This window comes from Sciurus carolinensis, chromosome 11 (assembly GCF_902686445.1).
Source record: "Sciurus carolinensis chromosome 11, mSciCar1.2, whole genome shotgun sequence".
Taxonomy (NCBI): domain Eukaryota; kingdom Metazoa; phylum Chordata; class Mammalia; order Rodentia; family Sciuridae; genus Sciurus; species Sciurus carolinensis.
Genome location: NC_062223.1, coordinates 33,986,675 through 34,002,121, shown reverse-complemented (window position 1 = coordinate 34,002,121; position 15,447 = coordinate 33,986,675). Strand labels below are relative to the sequence as shown.

The 15,447-nt window shown below is 55.3% G+C and overlaps 1 protein-coding gene across 6 annotated transcripts in view; it reads left to right on the top strand.

Moving 5' to 3' along the window:
• Positions 1-15,447, top strand: part of Prdm11 (PR/SET domain 11) — a 69,112-nt gene that overhangs the window by 36,671 nt on the left and 16,994 nt on the right. For all 6 annotated transcript variants that reach the window (XM_047518370.1, XM_047518369.1, XM_047518371.1 and 3 more), the window contains exon 5: positions 12,175-12,242. In XM_047518370.1, coding sequence (XP_047374326.1) covers positions 12,175-12,242 — 68 coding nt within the window. The remainder of the gene's footprint in view (positions 1-12,174; positions 12,243-15,447) is intronic.

The following is a 15,447-nucleotide window of genomic DNA, read 5'->3' as shown; positions in this document are numbered from 1 at the left end:
GCAGATTTCCCCAGGTGCCCTGAGCAGAGTCCGCTGAGATCGCACCCTGCCTGCGTTCCTGAGCCTCCGTTTTCTGGATAGTTCCCCTTGCTTGCTTTTGCTCATTCCAAATGTGGACTCTGTTCGGAGGGTTTGGCCCTTTGTTTGTGGAATTTTTTTTTTTTTTTTTTTTTTTTTTTTGCGGTGCTGGGGTTTGAACCCAGGGCCTTGGGCTTGCAAGGCAAGCACTCTACCAACTGAGCTATGTCCCCAGCCCATGTTCCACATTGAGACCTGCCGGACTGTTTCCTTATGCTCGCTTTAGGTCACACTCTGGCCTGGCAGTACTGCATCTGTCCACTCTCAGCCCTTGAGACGCGGTATCTCCGTTTGTCTTGTCTTTTGGTCACTGGTTTTCGTGATTGTTGCTGATTCTTGTCTGCATCGATTATTATTCAGGGTTTAAAATGATTTTTCTATTTCTTCCATTCCTTCTACATTTAATACTTGACATTCCTTGTGCAAAAAAAATGAATAATGCTCATCCTTATCTCCCACCCACCCCCATTTAGAGGCTGTTTTTGGTATGGTGGGGCCTCATGAGTCCTCCTCTCATTCCCGGGATACAGTCCATCCCTGTCGTTATTCGCTCCGATGTGTAAATTGCCCGGGATCTGGCCAGTGGGAGCCCGTTCAGACCGACTCTTTGTTCTTGTGACACATCCTCATTTCTTGGCACAAAAAGATCTTCCGGCCATGGCTTCTAGGAGTTCTGGTTTCTCTTAGCAGGAGACGCTGTTTAGAAGCCGCCATCTCAGGACCAGGAGAGCCTTCGCTCCGGGCTACCCTTGCTTCTGGGCCTGCACTGGCACTTGAGGGTCAGGTTGAAATGGCCTTCAGGTCAGAGACATGTGCAAAGGCCCAGGGCACTGGCAATGCGAGGCGAGGAGGGTCTAGGGTAGAGCTAGGTCCTAGGGCTGAACTGAGAAGGAAAAGTGCATTATGAACGCTCGGCTCAGTCTGAGCATCTCCAGGCATGAATGTGTGGCCCTCCATCTTAAGGATCCTCTTTACATCAGAAGCATTGAAGAGGCTCAGCTTGTGTAGCTGCTTTACAGAAGTCGGTCATTGGGTTATTAACTCATAAACCAAACCACAGACCCCCCGGGCCCTCCACCAAGATATAATGTGCTGTGAGCCAGTAGAGTTACAACTCTCAAACTCCGACATTGGGACAAATAGAGTGTGTGACAGGCGTGATGGCCCACACCTGTGATCCCCGCTGCTTGGGAGGCTGAGGCAGGAGGATCACAAGTTCAAGGCCAGCCTCCACAACTGGGTAAGACCCTGTCTCAAAATAAAAAGAGTGCTGGGGATGCAGCCCAGCAGTAGTGTGCTGGCCTAGTATGTGTGAGATCCTGGCTTCCATCTCTATTATTGAACAAAAAAGTATAGCATGAAAAGTTATTGTGGGCTGATCCAGTATTTCCATTATAGATCAGAAACTAACTTGACCCCCTGTGCTCCTTGGTTCCTTAGCATATTTTATTACCGTAGTGATGTTCCTCGCTCATGTGACCTCCAGGTGCCTCAGTGTTCATGAAGTCCCAGTGTTGGGTTAATTTTATTTTAATGCTACTCACAAAAGTCTGAACATGAAGCTGGGCAAACCCAAACTTTTTTATACTTATTAAACAACTATAAAAAATTCACAAATGCAGTAGACCAGAACCCCCCCCCACCTCCCAACATCATTCAAATTAACGGCAGCATTTTAACGTGGTGGGTGTTGTTATTTTGTGTCATCCTGAAAGGCACGTGGCGTGACTCCTCACACAGAATCCTGCGGCTTGCAAGCCGCGGGCTGTGGTTATTTTCCCATGCTTTGTGTCCATTTGAAACTCTGGGAAATCTGTTGGCCCCAGGTCCTGGGCTTTGGCCTTTTTGCCAAAAGGCAGCGTTTACATACGAAGCTTGCAGCTGTTCTTTTTCATGGGCTCATGGTAATAATCGGTGCTGTGGAGTCAATGCTTTGAAACAAGTTAGCTCGGTATTCCGTCGGCAAGCTCTTCCTGGGAAGGGTCAGAGAGCCGGGCGCTACAGACTCCTCCGCCGTGTCTGTGGCGAGTTCAGGGTCCCTGTGCTTACGGTGGGCGACGGCCCTTCAAGCTCACTGTGGCGGAAGCCTCGTAAGTCAGAACTGCCTGCCAACCTCCCGACCCAGGCCCCTCCCTCGCCACACAGCGCGCGGTGCAGCTTGGTTGTCTCCCCTCGTGGTCATCAGGCTGCCCAGGGCCTCGGGCACTAGTGTGCCCGGCACGCAGAGGGGCTCCTGAGAAGGCGGGCCGGCGAAAGGATCAGGCGGCAGTCTGGGTGTCGCGGTGACTGTCGCTCTCAAGGCGTTGTAAAGTAGAGAAGCCCTACGTCAAACCATGTGACCCAGAACCTTCTGCCCTCCATTGCCCAAACCTCTTTAGTGTGGACATTGGAATTCCGTCTCATTTCGTTTCATGAAATATTGCTCCTTTTGATCAAATCGTGGTTACTTTTAAAGCTCCCAGAGTGCTGGGGACTGAACTGAACCCGGGGCCTCGCGCGTGCCAGGCAGGTGCTCTACTGCTGAGCCGCACCTGCAGCCCGGACCCTCCAGCCAGTTAAGAAACACGCAAGCCATCGTTGGCCGTCAGGCGCGCAGCAGACAGAGGCTGGGGTGGGTCGCCAGGACCTCGCTGCTGACTCCTGGCAAGAACGTTCTTGCTGGCGTCCCTGCCCCTCAGCTGCAAGCCTCCTCTGTGCTCCTGGCTCTGGGGTGCCCTGCGCTTCGGCTGACCTGTGGGGCTGACCCGGCTCCACGCTGGAGGCCAGAGACTTGGAGCTCACCGCTCGGGGCCTGGCTGCAGGCGGCCGCTCCCCCGGGAGCCCCTCCACCTCGCAAGCCCGCTGGTCGTGTGCTGAACCCCAGGGCAGGGACCAGAGAAGTTCGGGCCACCTGTCCTCACTCTAGAGCAGAATCCCAGGGCAGGGGGCGCGGTGGTGAGGACCTGGGGCTGACTCAGCCATAAGCCTGTGCTCACTGTGGGTGTGGAACTCTCATGGCGATTCCTATTGATTTTTTAAAATTAAAACATAGAATTAAAAACTCTTAGAGAATGTTTGGATCTTGAGAATGTATCCACAGACTCTGGTTTGAGAAGCATTAATTCCTGGGAGACTTCCTGGCCTTGAGGGCAGGGACACGGAGTTTCCTGTGCAGAGGGGAGGCTGACCCACACCCCGGAGCTGGTTCAGCCCCTCCGACCCCAGGCGCCTTCAGCAGATGCTGCCTGGGCTGATGGGCACAGAAACAATGACCTCGGCACCGATGGCTGCCGTGTGCGTGTGATCAGCGACCTGTGCCTTGGCCCTTGGGGTTTCACCACCAGCCTGTGGGGTGGGACTCACCTCCCTCCACAGGCTGGGAATCTTGGGCCTGGAAGGCCATGTCCCCTCTCCAAGGCTGTGCTGCCCCTGTGGGGGCCCGGACTTCAAACCAGAGCTCCGTGCCAGGCTCCAGGCCCCAGTGCGACTCTCTCGGACAGTCCCCTGCCTCAGCCGAAGCCTCCTGCTTTACTCAGCTATTTCGCTATTGTGACTAAAGGATCTGGCCAGCACATTTATAGAGGAGGAAAGGTTCAGTTGAGGGCTCAGGGTTTCAGAGGGCTTAGTCCGTAGAAGGCCGGCTGTACTCCTCGGGGCTCGAGGTGAGACAGAACATCATGGCAGAAGAGCGTGGCAGACGGAAGCAGCTCACGTGAGATCAGGAAGCAGAGAGAGAGACTCCACTCTCCAGATACAAATATTCACCCAAAGCCACGCCCAATTCCCACCTCCTACAGCCACACCCACCCCGTTCCACTCAGTTAACTCACAGATCGGGTTAAGACTGTAACCCAGTCATTTCTCCGCTGAACCTTCCTGCGTGGTCTCACATATGAGCTTTTGGGGACACCTCACATCCAAACCTTAACACCTCCTATGTCTTTGGGGGACCCCTTCCAAGCATCTGGGGCAGGGTCACTTCCCATGCTTGACCACTGCTGCTGAACCTTTGGCAGATACTAATCTTAAAAGAGCTTGACGAGGTGCTGCTTACAGGCCATGCCGTTTACCCATCAAAGTGTGCTGCTCGGCCATTCCCAGTACAGTCACAGAGAGGTGTGACCATCGCCGCAGGTGACTTTTGTGACTTTAAAAAGTCCTGTGTCCTTCAGCTGCGTTCCCCTCTGCCCCGCCCCTCCATCCCTAAGTAACCCCCGACCCGCTTTCTGATGGCAGATTTCCTGTTCTGCACATTGACCTGGATGAGATCACAGAGCGGGCTTGGCGTCCTCCAGGTCTCCGAGTCTGGCCCGGGCCCCCTACCCAGCCGGCCGGCGTCCCATTGGGTGGATAGACTGTGATGTGTTCACCTGCCGTCCCCTGATGGGCAGTCGGGTTACAACTTCCTTGTGGCAGCCGTGGACACGCATGTGGATCCACGCTGTTCCTTCTCTTGTGTGCAACACCTCAGTGTGGAGTTGCTGGGTCACACAGTAACTCCATGGTTAGTCATTTGAGGAATAGACAGTTTTCCAAAGAGACATCAGTCAGCATCTCGGCAGGCTTGCTTCCTCCATTCTTGGCCACACTTGTTTTTATCTGACTTTTTGACGCCAGCCATGCTAGTGGCTGTGACCTCTCATGGTGGAATTTTAGGCTTTCTTCTCAGTTTTTCCTCCCTCTTGTTCATTGCACTGGTTATTGGGGAAGGGCCACACAGGACAGATGTTCAGGTTGTGTACTGAACAATGCCATGGGCTATTTGCCCATCAACCTTGGTAGCTGCTGCCCTCTTCCATGCTAATTTGGAAGACCCTTCCAATCTGAATCATGACATTTCAAGTTGGTTTTATATGATGTCTCTCTGGTCACAGGTTCATCCTAGCTTGCCTTTTTCTCTTCCTTTTGGCAGTACTGGGGAGTGAACCCAGGGTAGTTCTACCACTGAGCCCTTTCTATCTTATTTTGAAGCTGGGCCTCACTGAGTTGCACAAGCTGACCTCAAACTTGCCATCCTCCCACCTCAGCCTCCTGAGTGACTGGGATTACAGGCGTGCGCCACCATGCCCCACTTCCAGTTTGCTGCCCCCTGATGGGCAGTCTTCTGGGTCCAGACCCTGCATGCTAGTCATAATGAGGAGGTAGGTCTCAGGCCAGTCTCTGTGCTGGCCGCTCCCTGTGGTTCCGCTCCAGGACTTCAGGATGACCTTAACCTTCACCAGGGGCCATGTTCCTTGCCAAGCAGTGTGGAGCCATGTGTTGGGGGTGGTTGGTCCTGGGCCAGTTCCCTTGGCTGGGCACTTTTTACAGGCAGAGCCAAGGGACTTGTGAAGGGAAGAGCCACCTGAATTGGCCACAGGCTCCGGACTCTCATGTCCCTGGGTTCCGACCCTGGCTCCTCCATCTCCATGTCTTTGGGCTGCCTCTTGTTCTCTCTGAGCTCCGGGTTTTGTCCATAAGACAGGGATGCATGCTCTCAGGAGCGTGGCTCGGGGGGTTGCTGGGATGCTGTGCTGGCTCAGACCGGTGCCTGGCAGTGACGAACAGGTCCCAGCCAGCCTCCCTCCAGGAAGGGAGCCCCGTGGGCTTCAGGAAGGGCCGCGGGTAGGTGTGGAGGGAAACATGTGAAAGCCGCATGTGGAATCTGGGACTGCGTGCAAGCTGGTTCCCGTTACCAGGCCCCAGAGACTGCGTGCAAGCTGGTTCCAGTAACCAGGCCCCAGGGCCTTTTTTAAGCATTAAAAAAGGAGGCAATCCCGCCATTTATGAAACCTGGACAGACCTGGAGAAGTGAAATAAGCCAGGTGCAGGACATATACTCCCTGATACCACTTGTATTCATTAGCTTTCCCTCACTGTAACCAAAAACCTGAGGCAATTAACTTATAATGAGGAAAAGGTTATTTTGGCTGACAGTTTTGAAAGTTCCAGTCCAGGATCTGGCAGACCCACAGCTCTGGGCCTGTGGAGGGCATGTTGGACAGCAATGCCAAGGAGCATGTGCTGGAGCAGATCGCTCACCTCACGACCAGGAAGCAAAAGGGTGAAGGAGCCAGTGTCCCAGAGTCCCCTTCAAGGGCACACCAGCAACGACTTGAGGACCTCCCACCAGGCCCCACCCCTGACGGTTCACCACCTCCAAGAGGGCCACGGACTGGGGACCAAGCCGGTAACACACGTCCTTTGGGGGACACTTAGCCAAACTCTAACACCTTTACATGAAGAATCTTAAATAGTCAAACTCAGAGAACCAAGAGTTGGATGGTGGTGCTGGAGCTGGGGAAAGAGGAAGTAGGTGTCAGGCCAAGCGTGGAAAGTTCCAGAATGTAAGATCAGTAAGTCCCAGAGCCGCACTGAGCAGCACGGAGCCTGCAGGGAACCAGACTGTGCAGAATGCGTAAGCCCGCCCAGGAGCAGAGGTCTTGTGTTGCGATCACCATGACAACGGTAATGATGAATGCATTTAGAAAGCAGGGAGGAGACTTTTGGAGGTGACGGACATGCTTAGGTGACGGTCGTGCTTGTGGCTCAGTTTGCGGGACGGCTTCACAGGTGTAGACCTCTCTCCAGACGCCTCAGTTGTGTGCATCAAAGACGTACAGCTTTGAGTGTTTCCATCAGACCTCAATAAAGTGTTTTTTTTTTTAAAAATGAAATTTGATAAAAGGTGGTTTTAGAACAATAAAAAGAAGTGCTCGTTTCCTTATTGGTAAGTTAGGATGACTGGGTTACATCCTGCTTCACATATGAGCTTCACTTCTTAGGCGGCTCAGAAAGTCGAATATGCACAAAAGGCTAATGTTCACAAAATGCTGCACACAGTGGAGGCACCTGGGGTCTGGATAGTCTCAGAGGCCCCTGTCCAGCTTGTATGTTCTTCACTTCATGTTTCTGGGCACAGAAGAAGCCAGGGTTCAAGTTCAAGTTCAGGGCAGCCTCTTTGTTTCCCTGGTCTTCGGTCTGCTCAGCTGGGGAGTGGCTGGAGAACAGACCATGCTGCCCGCCTCCCGGGCTCTGGGGAGAAGCCTCTGAAGCTCCAAAGCCCCTTGCCAACTGCGAATGGCCTCACAAATCATTTTTGTGACTGCTTTGTTATGTGAGGAGGTGCAGGGCGGGACCCAGGCTGCTTTACGGATTCAGCGGGCTCCTGAAAGTGCAAGCAAATCAGGTTTCTGAAAATCCGATTTCTGCAACCTCTGGTTCTGGCAGCGTTCGGAGGAGCTGAGCGTGGCTCCTTGGTGGCGGCAGACATCCGGCTGCAGAGCGGGCTGTTCCTCCCCGTCAGGATGCCAGTCTGTGCTCGGCAGATTCGCTGGAACCAGAGGCCACGCTGGAAGCTCAGGCCCGGCTCCAGGAGAGCCCTGGTGGACGAGGGGTCATGGGGCCACACCCACCTCTCCACACAGTGGACGAGACTGCGTGGAGTGGGTCATCGGAAACCCGATTTTAAGTTCCAGCCTCTCCATGGCTGTGACCTTGGGCGTGTTCCCTACTGGCCTGGGACCTCAGATTCCCGGTCTGCAACATGAAGACAGCCTGAGGCACCAGAAGGCCGCAGTGCGGAGCACAGGACCTAGACGGTCTCCGAGTGGCTGCTGTCGTGGCTTTTCCTCCTTGTCATCGCTGGTGGTTGGCACCACGGTGAGAAGTGGCTCTCTGGCCCTCCTGGACCGGGTTTGACCCTCGAGGCCAGAAACTGCTCTGGTCTTATTTTTCTTCTCGTCTGTGCAGGTCGATTCACCAGATCTTGGTTTTAGGTGAACCCTGGGGTCCTTTAGCAGGGAGGGGACTGGGAGTCAGTCTTCCAGGGTCCTGGGAGGCCTTCGCTGTCCCGTCCTTGTCCAGGACTGGAGATCCACAGCCTGCTCCTGACAAGTGTGGCCTGGACTCCTCACTGAGCGATCGTGGGGTCTGCGGGCTGCAGGGTCCCACCTACCCTCTGCTCAGCACCCTGTCTCCCCTCTTCCCAGGGTCTCAGTGTGGACTCCGTGCCCCCCGGGAAGGTCCTCGGCTGATCCAAACACAGGCCCCCAGCTCTGGGTTCTCAAAACCCCACAAGGTCCCCACCACGTGATTCCTGACCACGCAGTGCCACCGTGGCCTCTCTAGTGTCCGCTGGACTGTGGTCTGTGACACCATCTTCCTGGAGACCCTGTCACTGTGGCCACTGTCCCCGTGACCTCAGGGAGCACAGGGATACACCATTAGAGAAAGTCCTGATTGGCGGGGAAGAGAAGCCAGAACAAGCCTTCAGAAAGCCTCGGCCCTGCCAGCGACAGAGGCCTAAGGCAGCGCCATGTCCCTCCCAGCGCCCCCCGGGCAGAGCGGCAGAGGTGATCACAACTCAGTGGCCACCGACCCGCAGACCTCCCACCCCCCGGAATGAACAGTATCTAACGTGGTCCTTTCATTAATAAGTGCACTCACCATTACGGGGCCAAGGGCAGCCGATCACCGAGGGCCTTCCTCACCCATGGTGACGGCCATGCTGCAAGGATAGTTGTGACCCCACGATGCAGATGTGTCTGGGGACATTGCTGGAGGAGGGGGCAGAGCTCCACGTTCTGTCCATTTATCTTCCTGAGGTTTTTATGACACAAAGGCGGATGAGTCTCACAGACAGATGAGGCAAACCCTGCCCCTGCCGTCTCTTCTCCTTTGCAGAGATAACACAGATCGAGGGTTCCACACGGCTCTCCCAGACCGTTCATGCTCACGTAGGCACATGGATCTGGCTGGGGTGTAGCTCAGTGGTGGAGCACTTGCCCAGTGCCCACAAGGCCCGAGCTCTGCTGATAGTTGTATGGGTGGGGGGCGGGGGGCAGGTACGTGTGTGCATTACGTTGTGCTGCTAAATGATTGACAGCTGATTGACAGTGATGGCGGGGAAGTAGGTGCCCAGTTGTGTGGTGTCAGAGACTTTCGAGCTACGCCGTGTGAAATTGCTGAACATGGAATCAGGATAGAATATGAAGTAGCAACTAGCAGATGATGTTTCCAGAGACAGTAGAGACACTAAACCATATTTACAGAGACAGTAGAGATGTACAGAGACAGTAGAGATGTACAGAGACAGTAGACGTGATATTCTGAGAAGTATATGTGTTAGTCAGCTTTCTGTTACTGGAGCAAACTACCTGAGATAATCAACTTTTCTGGTGAGGGAGGGTCTGTTTCCAAATCAACTGATAGATGATTAACACCATCATCACTGAAAATGCTCATTGTAGTTAGGGCTTTAAAGGAAGCGAGAGGACATTGGAGAGCCAGTGCCATAGGAGAGGACGGGTCTGTTCTGTGGAGGGCTCAGTCTTGATCATTGGGCCCCATTGCTTCTGGGCCTGTGGTGAGGAAAAGCTGCTCCCCTCCTGGCGGCCAGGAAGCAAAGAGAGGACTAGACCGGGTCCCATATTCCCCCCCAGGGTGCACCCCAGGTGATTCAGGACCTCCTGTGAGATGCCACCCCTTAGAAGTCCCACCACCAGCTCCAAGCTGAGGACCAAGCCTTTAACACACCCAGATAGAAATAGAAGTGACGCAGAAAATAGTGAAATGTAGTAAAATAATTTGCAAGTGGTAAGTTTTGAATATTACCTTTTAAAAATGTATAACTTATTGAACTGTAATTTTGTATCATTCAGTCTTTAGTAATGGCCACGTGTAACAGGCAGTTCACAGACTTCCTGAGGTCCACCCTTACTGGTCAGTGCAGGCTATCTTCAGCATACCACTCTTGTCTTTCTTAAATGTTAATGTATATAATTTTTTCTTTGACTTGCCTTTTATTTAAAAGGCTCTATTCATTCGTTCAACCTGCATTCTAACATCCCCACGGGAGTGGGAGAGCCCTGGGCTTTGTCTCTTTTGGCCTGTGTCTGGGGAGGAAGACAGTCCCTTACCACATCCACAGATAGATCAGTGTCATCATCAATGGAAATGCTCACTGTCATTAGGACTTTAAAAAAGTAACAAGATGCCACAGAGCTAAAACTGGGGTGGGGATGCGGGGTGCAGGGGAAACCTACATTAGGGTCAGATCAGTAAAAGGCTTATTCTGTGGAGGGGACACAATCTGAGACCAGCGAGATAAAAAGGGCCTTGGTATCTTTTAACCCAAGCTTTAGATAGCTGGGTGGGACATTTATACCAGGACGTGGTCACTTGGGGGCCATTTCTACCAGATTCCCAAACACACAAAACAATGCTGCACATTATTCTTAGAAAATTCTTGTGCCTTAGAAATGAGAGGGCTCCCCACCAACTTCAGCACTGTGGTCACCCTTGAAGGGAGAAAGGGAAGACGGATGGGTTGGAGGCGGAGGAAATCTTTAGCTGCATCTTGGGATTTTCTTGAAGCAACAGGAGAGAAAGATCTGAGATGATGGGTGTGACTTGTTGGCTCTCGCTGATGGACACAGGTTGTCAGCTGCATTATTCCTTATCATTTCTCAATGATTGAATGATTTTACGATCATTGTTTTTTAAGAGTATGGAAAAGAGGCTGTAGGCATGGAGTGGCCCAGGTTAAAGTGCGTCCCCAGAGCAGCATGGCTGCAGAAGAGTGAAGGGCAGAGAATCCCAAGGTCAGTTAGACGGCTGGACAGGGATACGCCCTTGAAGGCTGTGACCTTATGACTTTTACCATAAGTGCAGTGAATAAAATCAGGAGCTAGTAAGTGAGATGATCTGACTTACAATGAGTGAAAATTTCCCTGTGCTCTGGGGAGAATCCGTGTGGGTTAGGAATAGCATCGGGGGTTCGTTAGGAGTGGGTTAGCTGTGCTTCATGAGGCCTTTGGGGGAACCAGCCTTGATCTAGCTCATGTGCCCACACTTATCAGGTTGTCTGCTCAATCAAGCTGTTGGACAAGGAAAACGAAGGAACATGTCCTCATGGAACCCAGAGGGGCAGAATGAAAGAAAAAGATGGATTTGAAAACAAGAACTGGTTACAAAACCTGTGAATGAAAAATATCCATTGAATGAAAGGTACCCCTTTTAAAAAGAAGCAAAGAAAGAAAGGAAAACCTGAGTAGATGGGAGGAGCTTTGGACTAGACACAGTCAAAGAGAGAGTTAGTGAATTAGAAGCGAGTTCTCAGGAATTTACCCTGAGAGATAAAGAAAAAAAATATGAAAAGGTAGTTTAAAGACGTGGAGCAAAGAAGGAGGTACTCCCATGTATGTTTAATAGAAATTCTACCAGAACAGACTGGAAAAATGACTAAGAGGCTGTGTACTCAAAAGTGTAAAGACTGAGAATTTTCCAGAATCAGAAGAGACATGTCTCTGTTTGGAAGTTCTCCTTGAGTAATGAAGAGGATCTTATGAAATGGATCATGGTGAAAATGGCGTGAAATCAGCAAGAAAGGGAAAGTCTGCAGATTCACCATGGGCAGATCACCTGTGGAAGACCAGCCTTAGGCTAGCGGTTGGTCTCCACAGGATTGGGAGAAAACAGCCTGGCCAGCCCGGAATCCCACACCCTGACGCTGATATTCAGGAGCCATGGTGGGGCTTCTGGAGAAGTGGTCCTGCTCCAGCCCCAGGCCCTTGGGTATCTAGAGACTAGGGGGCCAGAGCCCTCTCAGGTCACACACACCACTTGTACCACGGTGGCTTCCATCTCCCACGGTGGCTGCGGAGAGAGACAGGCCAGATCCAACTTTTGCTGCTATCACACGAGGCTATTGCAAGTGGCCTTGTGGGCCACGTCTCTGGGCATTCCATTGAGTCAGAGGTTGGAGCTGGCGCCATTCAGCTCTTCCCAGAATTCACAGCACCTTGTGTGTGTGTGTATGTATGTGGGCATGTGTGTATGTGTGTGTGCATGTGTGGTGTGTGGCCACGTGTGTGTGCGTGCATATTACATGTGTGTGCACACTTGTGTGCGTGTGTGTCCTCCCATCCTCTGGGGGGAGGGTAGGGAGGTGGCAGGGATTCTGGACCCTAGCTTGGGTTTCAGTCCTGTGGCTTTGGGGACATTGTAAGAGGATGGCAGAAAGGGGGAGGTGAGGCCGTGGAGGGGCCAGGCCCTGGGCCCTGGGTTGGGAAGGAGCCCGGGGGCAGGAGAAGCCCTTCTAGAATGGCCCATTCTGACGGTCTCTCTGTCTTCCAGATTGTGGACAAGAACAGCCGCTACAAGTCCATCGATGGGTCCGACGAGACCAGAGCCAACTGGATGAGGTGAGTGCTCTCTGCTGCTTTCTGGGAGCCTTGCCCGGCCTCTGGGAGGGCCAGTGACAGAGGCCTCTGGACTGCTGTGTGCAGAGCAGGGCCGTGTCCACCTCGGGGGCCCTCCTCTTCCCCAGCGTCCATGAGGGGGCTCTGGAGGAGGACTGTGGGCAGGCTGGGGCCACAGGGACCCCAGAGGCCTCAGGTCCTTGGTCGCATTCCTGGGGACCCTGCAGGGCCACAATGCTGTCTCGTGGGGCAGATGGCTGGTGCAGGGGTGCGGCCCAGAACCGTTCAGATGGTACCCGGGGGGAGGGGGCCTCTGGCAGAGGCGCGGCCCTGCTGTCCCCGCTGCTGGGCCCGAGTGATTCCAAGAGTGATTTCACCCCGGGCCAGTGTGTGACAGAGGGTCCTTAAAGGCTAGCCGGAGGCAGCAGGAAACTTCCCGGGTCGCTCCAGTGGGCTGAGCTGAGTCTGGGGCCTGGGGCTCAGCACTGGCCTGCGGGGAGCCCTGCCGTGGGCAGTGGGGTGGCCGAGCAGGCTGGCCTCTCGCTCTGTGGGGGCTTCTCTCTGGGACCCCAGGAAGGTGAACGGGGTGGGGTCTGGTTGGGGCAAGCAAGAGGGCCTTTGGCTGGACTGGACTCTCTGCACCATGATCCTGGCGCCCTCTGTGTCTGTGGTCTGGTGACCCGCAGGTGCTGGAGGCTGCAGGCTGCAGAGGAGGGACCCTGCAGTTAGGGACTCCACGGAGGAGGTGGCTGCGTTTGCACTGTGACGGGGGCAGATGAGAAGTGGGTTGGAGCCAGGGAATCACGACGGGGCCCTGGGCGTCCTCCGAGGGCCCCACGACCCTGTGCTCCCGTCGGTGACTTCCGGCCAGCCGACCGCGGTCTCCCCTTCCAGAGCATAGGCTCATCCTCTTCCTCGTTGGGGAAGCTGCTCCCACTGCCACTTGAGAGGTGCAGAAGCAGGGTCCCCGTAGATAGGCAGACGCCCAGGTGGGGTGTGGGGACAAACTCACGCCTCCACCTCTTTCCTATGCCCGGGTCGGCCGGGGCCCTGAAAGTGGCCCCAAGAAGTGGGTCCGCAGTTCTAACCGCCGCCTTCTCCCCTGCCTCTGGGTCCAGGTCAGGACACCCGCATGCTTCACTCGCTTCCACCCAGACCCTGTGCTGGGCACCCGGGTGGATCCCCCGGCCCTGTCCCTGTGGCCGGCTCAGGGCTCACCCTGTGCCACAGAAGCGGCTTTTCCTGTTGTGGTTGTTGCGTGGCATCTCACTGTGCTGCTGGGGCCTGGGCGGAAGAGAAGGGGCCTGTGACAGGGGCCTCAAAGCAGCCAGGACTTTGGAGACACCGTGGGCAAGTGGCACAAGGCATTCACACAGGCTGTCCGTGGACGGCGCGGGCCGGGCCTCTGCCTGGCTCTTCACCCCGCCCCTCCGGCCGCGCTCCAGGCCACAGGGAGGGCGCGAGTGGTTCCGGCCAGGCCGTCCCCTGCGCGGCTCGGGGTGCCCAGCGCTGCCCCTAGAGCCTCGCCTGCTGCCCTTGCTGCACCCTGAGCTCTGCCTGCGACCGGACGTCCTCACACCCCAAAGAAGGGGAATCCTCACCTGAACCACGTAGCGGTCGCCCGGCCCTGCGGAGCCTGCAGGCCCAGCTGGCTGGGTGGCCAAGGGCTCTGGCGTCTGTCAGGGGTCCACGGTGATTCCCGGGTGCTCAGGTCGAGAAGCTCTTGCTGTCGGTCTCGATGCCACAGTGGCCACACCCAGGTCCAGCGCAGGGCGAGTTCTTGCCCAGGTTCCCACAGTCACTAGCAGAGCAAGTGGAGGCTGGGGCTCTGGACTCAGGGACCAGGCCAAGTGGCTCCCTGGGCTGTGGGGGGCCCTGGGTGGTGGGGGGTCCATTCCCATCACCTTGCTTGGGTTGCGACCTGCCCCTGCTCCCTGCCCTGCCCTGACCCCAGGTGGCGCCTGGGTGGTCCCTGCAGGAGGGCCCTCAGCTTAAGGAGCGGGTTGGGGATGGCTGTGTGGGCAGCTCCCACTGGACGGCTCCTTCCACCGGCAGGTGCTCTGACTGCCTGTTGTGGCCTGGGGCGCAGGGTGATGAATGGAGGCAGTGTCTGCAAACCGCGGTGGGCAGGAAGAGAGCATTGACCACGTGGTCCCCTGAGCCGGGGCGTGTGCGGGGGTCCTCGGCAAGGGCTGCTTCTCCCTCTGGGAGCACCGGGCAGTGCCTGAGTCATCTTGGCAGTCGCAGCTTAAAGGGTGGGTGCCACTGGTTTGCGTTGGGTGGAAGCCACAGGCGGTGATAAACGTTCTACATTGCAGGACGTCCCCCACAACAGAGAATATTCTCAGCCCAATGCCCGGGGTGGCATGATCAAGAAACCGCATCCCATCTTCCTGACAGCCCTGGGGAGTGGCCCTGGGATGGTTCCCCTAGTTGTCCAGAGGCCCTGTGGCCACCAGGGAGACAGCCTGTAGTCTCAGGTCTGCATGAGCCAAGGTCTGTGCCCTGCCATCGCGGGACGCGGGTACCAAAGGCCCTCCTCTCCCCAGCTTGCGGGGCCTGGGTTCTGCAGCGCAGGGCGGGGCGATCTGGAAGAGCCCGCTGCCACTGGCCTTTGACGTGACGTGGGAGGCAGAGGAGCCAATGGGTCCCCAGGTTTCTCTCTGTACCCTGGTGGCCTCTCTTGGGTGGGCCTTTCAAACCTCGAAGCACCAGTTAAAGGATGGGCAGCAGCACAGGGTGGAGAGGTTGAGCTTCAAGACGAGAGCAGGTGCTAGGCCAGATGCCAGGGCTCCACTGTGCCCCTTCCTGGTGCCCCTGGCTGCCCATGAGACGGAAGCCAAGGTCACTCCTGGTGCCCATCGGAGTGGAACTTGCCTTCCAGTAGATGCTCATGAGCTCTTCCAATTCAACCAGAAAGCCACAGAGCCACCCAAGAGACACTGCTGGTGGAGAGCGTGGGAGAAGCCTGTTTCCCTGTGCCCACAGAAGTGGGGACTGGGAGGGGGCAGGTGGCGGAGGGGCCGGGGCCATACGTGTTGGAATCAGCGTTCTGTGATGACGGACTTTGATGGGCAGCACCAGCTGAGGCCACAGGCCCCAGCTGCCCATGTGGATGGTCGCCCTGCAGGCCGTGGCTCAGCTACGTGGTTCTGTTTGAACCTGGCTTTGTAGGGTCCGTAGTCTAATCCCAGCCCCGCTGAGGATC